This window comes from Salvelinus fontinalis, chromosome 34, assembly GCF_029448725.1.
Source record: "Salvelinus fontinalis isolate EN_2023a chromosome 34, ASM2944872v1, whole genome shotgun sequence".
In the NCBI taxonomy this organism is placed as follows: domain Eukaryota; kingdom Metazoa; phylum Chordata; class Actinopteri; order Salmoniformes; family Salmonidae; genus Salvelinus; species Salvelinus fontinalis.
The window spans coordinates 20412865-20424540 of NC_074698.1; the positions used below are offsets into that span (position 1 = coordinate 20412865).

The 11676-nt window shown below is 43.8% G+C and overlaps 1 protein-coding gene across 1 annotated transcript; it reads right to left on the minus strand.

Moving 5' to 3' along the window:
- Window positions 1-41: 41 nt before the first annotated feature.
- Window positions 42-11418, minus strand: LOC129833940 (uncharacterized). Its single transcript, XM_055898757.1, has 2 exons — window positions 10843-11418; window positions 42-2897 (listed from the first exon to the last, which is right to left on the minus strand). Exon 2 carries the CDS (start codon window positions 2876-2878, stop codon window positions 1268-1270), a length of 1611 nt encoding a protein of 536 aa, XP_055754732.1. The 5' UTR covers window positions 2879-2897; window positions 10843-11418; the 3' UTR covers window positions 42-1267.
- Window positions 11419-11676: the final 258 nt, after the last annotated feature.

Consider the following 11676-nt stretch of genomic DNA (forward strand, 5'->3'; position numbering starts at 1 on the left):
TGCCGGAAGACCATTATGCATAAAAATCATGATAAAATAAGTTATAATAGTTTATCTTTTACTTATGGAATAAGAAACAGGCCTTTACAATATACATACATGTATTACAAAAAGCCAGATGTATAAATATGTTGTACTGCATATACTATAGAGTGCAGAGTTCAAACTGAGGCGAATGGAATTCTTCAATCATCTAATGATCTAACTACAGGGAGAGATAGAGATAAAATGCTTCTGTGGTTGTCACACTGCTGCATGGTTTCTATTGGTCACTCAAATGTTCTGATCACATATGACTGGCTACACTGTAAATGGACTGTTGCTCTCATGACAACAGTATGTGCATCATGATGACACCCAGCATTGTGCTCACAGTATACATGGGTCAATTCTCCTCTCTATCTTACTATTAAAGCACTCAGTGATAATGTTCTCTGTGAGACTTCACAAAGGAGGACTGGGGATGGTCAGTGCTCAGTATGGAGTGTTGAGCAGTATCAGGCTTAATCACTAAGTGCTGCCAGTCCCTTCCTCTCCCATTCAGAGGAGAGGCCAGACGCCAAAGGCTGGAATCATGTAACAACAACAAACCTATCATTCCACATACCTTTCTATATAAATATACATAAAAGCATACTGTTCACATATTGTACACATATATAAAGAAATATATTAATTTAAAACTCATGCTTACATACAGTATTATTCAGCAATAACATGTATGATATGAAAACAATTATGAAACAAACAGTACTTTTCTAAAATCACTATTTTGATATGAGTTGTAGTTGTAGTGTTGAGGTTTTATTGTTTTAGTGTAGTCACTCTCACTGAGCCCGTGATGGGTGGAGGGGTTGTCTCGCCTACACTCTTTAAAAAAGTGCTATCTAGAACCTAAGGGTTCTTTGGCTGTCCCCATAGGAGAACCCTTTGAAGAATACATTTTGGTTCCAGGTAGAACCCTTTTGAGTTCCATGTAGAACCCTTTCCACAGAGGGTTCTACATAGAACCTCAAAAGGGTTCTACCTAGAAGCAAAAAGGGTTCTCCTATGGGGACAGCCGAAGAACACTTTTGGAACCCTTTTTTTGTAAGAGTGCAGCTATCATAAGAAGAATGCACTAATGTAAGTCGCTCTGGATAAGAGGCACCCTGGCCTATAAAGTAACACCTACTGTCTCGTTGACATTACATCCAATGTCCCAAACATGATCTGTGTTAACATTTCTTCCACATTATCCTCTCCACCTTTCCTCCATCTCCTGCCCTCACCCCCTTCCTCTATTTTTCCTGGTTACTCTGGATAGTAGGACACACACGCAGGACGAGTTGATGCGGACCCACCTCCAGCCCTGCAGACCGATGTTGTCAACAGTGAGGGCTCGGACATATGTGTCCTTGGCCTTACACTGACTCACCCACTGCCTGATGTCCACGCCCCGGCAGCTGGCCCCGGACACACCTACGGCCCCTGTCCCCGTGCCCGCTGCCGAGGCCCCTGCCCCCCCTGCCTCCCGCTGCGGCCCACCACCCCTCTGCTGCCCCTCCTGGCGGCAGCGAGTCTCATAGAAGTACTGCTTAAGCGCCCCCTTGACTGTCTTTATTTCTGGCACGATGTTGACTGTATGACCATTATTGTCGATGACAGTCGCCTTGTCCGTTACCCACACGCTCTCCGACTCGCACACCGGCATCTCACCCCGCCCGGTGTGGGACAAGTCCGAGCGCTTGTGCCTGGGGGCGGGGCGAGGTGGCTCCCTGGCCCCCCTGAGAGTGTCCACCCAGCTCAGCGGCACACTCCTGTCCGTCTCTCTGTCCCCATGACCCTCCATGTGTCCATCTGCGTCCGACACTTCCTCCTCCTCCTCCTCCTCCTTGTCCTCTCCTTCTATGGGCAACATGCCTGACTCCAGCATGAGGAGGAGGGGCGGGTGCTCTGGAGGAGAGGCAGAGAAAAGGACCCGCGGGTGTGCATCTAAAAACAGCAGCTCTTGCTTCTCCTTTACACCACCCAGCCCCTGACCCAGCCCTAAACCTAGTCCGACTTCCATTCCTTCCTCTGACAGATCCGGACCATTCCCAGCCCCTGCCCCAGGCCCACCCTCCCTCCCCTCCTCTCCCCTGTTATCACTGCTCTCTGTCCTAGCCTCTGCTCTCTGCGGGGTCCTCTGACTGGAGGGATCTGGCCCAGTTTTACTGTGGTGTCCAGCATTAGTGGAAGGTTTGTAAGTTTCCACCACATCCATGTTGGGAGGTCTGAGATCCTGTTCATCGGTCCTGGGGTCTAGAGAGTGATGATGGTTTTCCTTCTGAGCCATGTCTCTAAAGCTGCTGTCATCACCAGCTCTGCTGCTGTCTGTTTTATAGTCCCCTAGTACATAGTTCTCCTGGGAGGGGTAGTCCTGAGGACTGCTGCCATTGGTGCTCCTGAGTTTTCCTCCAGCGGTGTTAGAATATTTATTTAAACCAACGCTGTTGGTGTTTTCTGTATGAAAATTGATTTTTGACAGATAACTTTGTTGTTTTCGCTTCCATTTCAAAGCTTGCACCTCCTCTTTAATTATGGACGGGTTATTGTAGTCTTTCTTGACACCCGTCACGCTGAGGTGTTTAGTACTGTCTGCTCTTCCAGAATCAGCAGTCACATTGTAGTCCTTGAGTGAGGCATTACTGTGGGAGTTGTAGTCCACAGAGGCCTGAGGAGCTGGAAGTGTGGAGTAAGATCCGGGGGAGCGACTGGAAGAGTCATCGATGTCCTCTGTGTGGTTGTCCAGGCTACTGCCGGGCTCCGTCATCGCAGCAACAGTACTGGTCACAGGGCTGTGAGGGAAGGGCAGGGCCGAGGCGATCACCATGGCAACCAGGGGAAGCCAGTGCATCACTCCCAACACGTATCAACTGAGGATGGAGAGACGGGTATGGGGAGAGTGAGAGAAAGAGGAGAGAAAGAGAAATGGGGTTAAAACAGTGTTCAATACAGTAAATGTGGAACTCTCGTGAAAAGGTAAAACAAGCCTTTTTACTGGTGCTAACCTGTAGCTTAACTGTTAACTCTAGAAGTGTAGAGGTAGCGTTATAATCTTAGCAGAACTCATGGGAAATGGGGAAAACTGCAGAAAGCTTAGTTTATCCATGTGAGGAGACTGTGGAAAAATGGACATGCTGCAGAACAGATCCCCTGCCTGCCCGGTTGGCTGCCCGGTTGGCTGCCCGGTTGTTGGCCTTCAAATGGAGCCTCTATAATCCTGCTATGTGTGTAGACTGTGGGTCATACATCTCACAGCCAAAGGAAATGAATTACAACTCAAGCAGTCATAATGAGGTCTTAGGGTTTCGAAAGGCTTTTTTCAACTTTTAAGGGCATAAAACATCAAATGTTTGCAGTTGCAGTTGGTCCTCTGTGCACAATCTATGGTTGTGTGAGAAGTTTGGTTTGGTGCATATCAGTTTGTAAAAACATACATGTGCATACGAGTAAATACGCAAGCTTTGATCCAATAAATGTTTTGCCTTGTGGCAGAAAATAAGGAATTTCACAGTAATAACTGAACTAATCACTTAATTGTTGTTGTGACAGATGCTGCACTTAGACTTGGAAACATTAAAAAAGTGAAACCAGAAATACTTGAACAGTTTTTCTTCTCAAAAGGACCAGAAAATCCTGGCCCTTGGCCAATTCTCTGAAAGTTTACATCACAACCTCCTTTGAACACAATGATGAATGATGAGTGATACCAGAGTGATACCAGAGAAACCTTTAACCGCTCCCTAGTACTTGCAGAGAAGCTAAACAGGATAAGGATAACACAGTGCCACCGACGTGGCCTGCTACCAAGGTCTGAGGGCTCTCCTTCTCCGTGGCCGACTTGAGTAAGACTTTTAAGCGTGTTAACCCTTGCAAGGCTGCCGGCCCAGACCGCATCCCAAGCCGCTTCCTCAGAGCATGTGCAGACCAGCTGGCTGGAGTGTTTACGGACATATTCAAATTCTCCCTATCCCAGTCTGCTGTCCCCACTTCCTTCAAGATGTCCACCATTGTTCCAGTACCCAAGAAAGCAAAGGTAACTGAACTAAATGAATATCATCATGAAGTGCTTTGAGAGACTAGTCAAGGATCATTTCACCTCTACCTTACCTGACACCCTAAACCCACTTAAATTTGCTTACCGCCCAAATATATCCACAGATGATGCAATCGCCATCGCACTGCCCTATCCCATCTGGACAAGAGGAATACCTACGTAAGAATGCTGTTCATTGACTATAGCTCAGCATTCAACACCATAGTACCCTCCAAGCTCTTCATTAAGCTTGGGGCCCCCAGGTTTGAAGGTAGGAAACAACACCTCCACTTCGCTGATCCTCAACACAGGGGCCCCACAAGGGTGTGTGCTCAGCCCCCTTCTATACTCCATGTTCACACATGACTGCGTGGCCACGCACGCCTCCAACTCAATCATCAAGTTTGCAGATGACACAACAGTAGTAGGACTGATTACCGACAATGACGAGACAACCTACAGGGAGGAGGTGAGGGCCCTGGGAGTGTGGTGCCAGGAAAATAACCTCTCACTTAACGTCAACAAAACAAAGCTGATTGTGGACTTTAGGAAACAGCAGCGGGAGCATCCCCCCTATCCACATTGACGGGACCGCAGTGGAGAAGGTGGAAAGCTTCAAGTTCCTCGGTGTACACGTTACTGACAAACTGAAATGGTCCACCCACACAGACATTGTAGTGAAGAAGGCGCAACAGCACCTCTTCAACCTCAGGAGGCTGAAGAAATTTAGCTTGATACCTAAAACCCTCACAAACTTTTACAGATGCATCCTGTCAGGCTGTATCACCACCTGGTACGGAAACTGCACCGCACGCAATCTCAGGGCTCTTCAGAGGGTGGTGCGGTCTGCACAACGCATCACTAGAGGCAAACTATCTGCCCTACAGCACCAGATGTCACAGGCCAAAAATGATAATCAAAGACAACAACCACCCGAGCCACTGCCTGTTCACCCCGCTATCATCCAGAAGGCGAGCTCAGTACAGGCGCATCAAAGCTGGGACCAAGAGACTGAAAAACATTTTGTATCTCAAGGCCATCAGACTGTTAAATACTGTAGCCATCAGTGGCACCTTAGAGGCTGCTGCCCTATGTATATAGACTTGAAATCACTGGCCACTTTAATAAGGGAACACTGGTCACTTTAATAATGTTTACATACTGCATTACTCATCTCATATGTATATACTATTATATTCTGCTGTATCTTAGTCTATGCTGCTCCGACATTACTTGTCCAAATCTTCTTAATTCCATTCCTTTACTTTGGATTTGTGTGTATTGTTGTGAAATTGTTAGATATTACTTGTTAGATATTACTGCACTGTTGGAGCTAGATACTCAAGCATTTCGCTACATCCGCAATAACATCTGCTAAACACGTGTATGTGACCAATAAAATTTGATTTTAACCAATTCTCTGATCCTCTGTCCTCTCACTCACACCTGCCACCAGAGGGCAAAGCAGACCATCATATTCAACTTGATAATTTTCAAGATAATATGGTACTACAATAATAATCTATTGACTGAGCTTCAATGTCATATTAGTATGTCAACTATGGCATTGGATTGGCAGTTTCATGTAAAAGTGTAACATTAAGGATTTTTTTGAAAGGACATTCTACTCCAAAATGTAATTATGTTCTCTTTAGAACTCTTCTGAAATCGAGGACAGTTTCCTTTTATCTCATGACCTCAATGACATCACCAGCCAATTCTATATGAACCGTAAAAATAATTTAGCTAGCGTAAAGTTACTGTATCATAATTATTACATACATCTACATATGTAGGATCTTAATTTGAGCCAGTTTGCACAGCAGGAAAAGAATCCTGCAGCAACAGGAAATGTAAATTATTATGTTGATTATAATTGTCCTGCAGCAACAGGAAATGTAAATGATTAAGTTGATTATAATTATCCTGCAGCAACAGGAAATGAAAATTATTATGTGGATTATAATTAATGGACATTTTTGTAGGGGTTGATGATTTTCCCTTCACGAAAAATTTCAGTCTGAAATTTCAAAGTGGAAATTACAAACTTCAGAAGCCTTTTTAAACCTCAAATACACAACAAGTTTTAGAATGTCCTATATTGTAGGAAAGTTATCCTGCAACAGGGTGATCAAATTAAGATCCTACATCTGTATTAATAGGGTTGGCTCATAGAGATAGCTAGAGAACTCAACATTGTATCTGTACCATTATGGCATCTGTGAGAGCATGGACAGCGCCATTGAGGCCATCTCTATTTTGAAGTAGTTAATTTTCTTCTTCTACTACTTCTGAGTTGGTAAACAAACTGAAAAAGTGCATACTGCCACCTGGAGTGTGTTGTTTGAACAGGTATAAAGCCAAGGTTGGTGATTTACGGTCACCTGCAGTTATGGCTTACCCCCCCCCCCCCCCCCCCCCTTGATGACCTGGATGGAATTATGTGATCATTCCTTAACCCATAGGAAGTCCCACCCAGTTGACTACTTCGAAATGGTAAAAGTCCTCAATGGCGCTGCCCATGCTCAAACTGGATTTTGGGCACTAGAGTCCTCTATCTCTATGGTTGGCTGCACTTCCAGGATTACAAACTAGCTAGCTAGTTACCTGGGAGGTTTATTGGAAGATCTGATGAGAATCTGAGGAAGATATGTAACTTGTTATAACTTGTCGCTCTGAACTTGTCACTGAACTTGGCGCCAACAATTTAGCAGCGGCTATGCGCCACTGTTAAAGGAATATAAGGGAAACACTGATCAGTACAGCAACAACACATGCCTTCCTCTGGTTCGCGTTTTGTCTGAAGAGGCCTGCTACATATGTGGCATATCATGAGGGTGTCACACATCATGTAGGACTAGTCAACCATGATTATGAGGATTCCTCTGGGAGAGCATATGGCCTCCACCCAGAAAAAGAAGAACCCACTTCCAAGACTGAGTCATGTGTCACTTCTATTTATCTGTTGTTGTGTGAAAAAGGGGAGGAGGACATTTAGAAAGAGTTAAAAAAGGTAGAATGCTCAGAATGTCTGTGATGTGGGTTTACTGCTACCTTCAGGTGTCCCCAGACCAGACAACAGACTGAGAAAGGGGAAGGGGGAGACTGAGAAAGGGGGAGGGAGAGAGAGATAGATAGATAGAGAGAGGGATAGATATGAGGTGAGAGAGAAAGACAGAGAGGGAGAAAGAAAGATACAGTGAGAGAAAGAGAAATGACAGGAAATGCACTACACCTGACCACACCTGGGACACAATGCAGTAGTGATTAGTAAACCAGGGACATTAGATGACACATCAGCCATGCATTTATGCTTGCATGCTGTGGGCCTCGTTCCCTGGTGATACGTAAATCATATCAAAGGACTCGTTTCCTGTTTTCTCTTACTGGCACAGGGCCATCCGTAAGTTCGTAAACACAGGTGTGCTGTGTGCTGTATGCAAATAAATTGTCCTGAAGTGCCATTCTGGGTTCTGGTTAGTTCCAGCCCAGACAGATGGTGAGCTGCAGAAGAGCACTGTCAATTATAGATGAACATGCACTGTGCCATGTGGCAACAGACAACACAGACAGAGATAGAGACAGAGACAGAGAGAGGTGAACAACAGTCAATTATAGATGAACATGCACTGTGCCATGTGGCAACAGACAACACAGACAGAGATAGAGACAGAGACAGAGAGAGGTGAACAACAGTCAATTATAGATGAACATGCACTGTGCCATGTGGCAACAGACAACACAGACAGAGATAGAGACAGAGACAGAGAGAGGTGAACAACAGTCAATTATAGATGAACATGCACTGTGCCATGTGGCAACAGACAACACAGACAGAGATAGAGACAGAGAGAGGTGAACAACAGTCAATTATTCAATCAGTGGCATTATGATCCCCATGTATTTTTATACATGGGGATTATGTATATAAAAAAAAACATTTTAAGGCTGTGTGTGTGTTTAGTGGAAGAGCTGGTTGTAAGGTTTTCTGAGAACACACACCAGACAGGCAGGCAGACACATGCGCTGGAGACCATATCAGCGAGCGATGTGTACTCTGTGGCACAGGAGCTTTTCATCATCATGCTCCATTTGCTACAATGACACGCGCCATTTACACTCCCTGCATGGCCAGACAAGGACCTCCCCACTCCTCAGCTGCCTGGATAAGACCCAAACACAGCAAATCTCAAACAATCTCACAAAGGAATAGACAACCCAATCCCCCAAACGAACACACTCGGTCGATAGAAAAAACATCCCATAACCACAGATTCAAAACTATAAGAAAACATAAGACTTTCCCAACTCATTTACAAAATCTCCAAACATTATCCAAACGAACATTCCAAACCCCAAACCCTGTCAAAACAAACCTTCTAACCCCAAACCAAAACACTCCCCCAAGTTCCTACAGAAAACCAAACTGCCCAACAGTTCAAAAACACACTAATTATTTTAATTATCTTCAAATAAACAGACACAATGTAACACTGCTACAACAAAGTAATACGTACAACTTACAGCTAGGCCTAAATCTCACAAATAAACCTGGTGATTAGGGATAGGTGCCTTATGGTTGTTGGTGGGACTTATCTTTTAGATGGTTACCTGAGAAGTGTATTGTGGGTCTGAAATGACAGAGAAGGAGGAGTGAGAGAGAGGATGGAGAGGAATGAGACTGGGAAGCTAGAATTAGTCTGCGAGGCTCTGTTAGGAAACAGTGAGAAGAGAAATCCATTAAGCTGGCTCCACACCTGCCAGTGGCTACTGTGCAATTATCCTGTTAACAACTAATCCCCTTCATGTGTGGGTAATGGGCCGGATGTCCATTTGTCCATCTGAGATGATTCATTATGTCAAGGCCCAGACCAGTTGGGATAATCATATCTTTTTGGAGTCAACACGTAACCTTATGGACATGTGTGAGTACTGAAATCATCCGTCCATAGACCAGATTAGTCAGTGCAATGTGTGGACTTCTTCATAGCCTAACTGTGACAGAGGTCAACTTCACGCCTGTGACACCTGCTGTGCCTAGAGCAGAGGAAACACTACAGCAGGTTAATGTTTGTCTTTGTTTTTCTCTGTCTCTGTATGGCCTGAGACTGAGTAAAAGCCTTGTGCTCATGAGTTTTGAGCACGTAACAGTGCTTAGCTGTCCTTCTGTGCAAACAGCCCATTAATTAGGATTCTATGATTGTGTCATTCCACGCTTTAGTCTAACTGGGTATCTACCCCGGGCTCTCTCTGGCCTTGGCTCTATGTACAGCTTTTTCAGTTCACATTTCCACACACACACACACACACACACACACACACACACACACACACACACACACACACACACACACACACACACACACACACACACACACACACACACACACACACACACACACACACACACACACACACACACACACACACACATAATCTTAACAGACACACACAGACACATACACACACATAATCTTAATTTGAGCCAGTTTTCTATAACAGGAAAATAGTCCTGTAGAAACACAAAATGTGAATTATTAGGTGGATTATAAATAATGGACATTTTAGGGGTTTTGTAGGGGTTGATACATTTTTCATTAGGACACACACACCCCACACACACCCCACACACACCCCACACACACCCCACACACACACACACACCCCACACACCCCACACATAAAAAAGCACACACACACAGCATAAACATGAATATGCAAGGACCTGTCAAATCTAATCAGGCACTGACCCAAAGGATAAATGACTGTCAATCTGATCATAGGAAGAAAGGAGAGCAGCAGTGCAGTGTGAACGAAGCTGTCTACCAGAAGGGAGCCTCCATGAAGGAAACATTCCATATGGTACCATGTTCTTACCTAATCGTATAACGTTTTCCTTAAGCATTTAACCAACTGAAGGTGGTGCACATGATATTATTTACATGCAAAGGGCCACATTTGCACGGCAAATTAAAAGCAGAATCTGGAAGATTTCCTGCTGTTCTTTGGTTATTTTTATTTCAATGAATGATATAACCATTGATTCTTGTATATAATGTATTATTCCTCATCAGTTTAGTATAACTGTCTTCTTACTCCATCACAACACAACATATAAGGTTGTAGACCTTGTTTACTTCAGTAAACAAACAATGTATTGCGGCAAAATGTTTTAAACTGTCATGCATGCAATAGATTGTCAGTACTTGCATTCAAAGCCCCACTATGAATACGAGAGTGGTTACATTTCCTAAACCCCATCTCTCAGCTTCCTACCAAACTAAGTGACGGTCTGCTGTTGGGCTGAAACACATACTCAGGATTGTGGCTTTAATGCACTCCGCTACTGGTAAAGGACATAATCATAGCAGTCTAATATTTCAGGGCCATTATGCACTTAATGCCATTAATGACTTTGAACACAAGAGGTAAGCAACAACCTAAATCTCCAAAACTCCCACAAAGTAGACTATAGGCAAGATTTCAGTAGATTATGGATCAATTGGCCTGATGACCTGTCAATTTCTGTGATCAATTTCTGTGACACCTGCAGATTAGGATTAGGTTATATCCGTAGCCTGTTATCATATCTGAATACTTGTGAAAAAAAAAAAAAACAGTGATGGAGAATTAAATTAGGCTATCCAATAATGAGCTGTGGCAAACCCAACAGTAGATGTATTGACCGAAAGTGTCCATAGCTCGTGTTAATACATATGCAAACAAATTAACATATACACGAACTGCAGTTTGTAAAAAGGACACGATAAGTAAATGTGTACCGTTTAGGTGAGATCCGGACCACGCGTCCTTCCAGTTGACACCACATTGGTTATAGACTAATGGTCCGAGACAGTTGGCGAAGTGGTAAAACTCTCAATATTGGTTTAAATGAAAAAGTTATGTTTGCATATTCAATTCAAATTATATTCCCACGTCACAAAAAAATGTTTATTCTATCAGTTAGCCATGTCCGTTTGAATTAAACAGCAATCATTTTAAAAAACGACGGGAAGAAAAAATAAATATTCAAAAACAGCTCCGTCCTAACCGCGCTTTCAACAAGACAGACAACGCGAAGTTTGATAAAAAGAAAGATCTATGCATGATTCGGTCAAGATCTCATCCTCCTGACGTTGTTCTTCATATTCCTTGAAAAGAGGAACTGTAATGTATTTAAATTGAAGTCGACATACACAGTAAACTAATCGATGTCTCTATAACGACTGGCAGCGAAGCGCTGCGGTCCGTTTAGGCTACGTTGGGATCAACAAAGTTTGTCAAATTCTTCCCAGTTCTCAAAAACTCCGCCTGTAGCCTAAACGCGAATAGCTTCTGGTTGCTTTTGGAGCGGAGGAGAGGGAGGACAAGACGGGGCGAGCGAGTTTTTTGAAAGGGGTAAAGGACAGAGGGGGAAAGAAAGCGCAGAAGAAACAACAGGACGAGGAACATCTGTGAGAGGGATATCGAATGCCAAGTTTTCTCAATACAAAATATATAGCCCCAAACAGCCTAACTGCTGTTTATTAGGGATAAAGAAAAATATTATTATAGATCTAATATAAAAATTTAAGCTATGATTTTTACCTTTACCTTTACCTCAGCCTTCCTTTCCC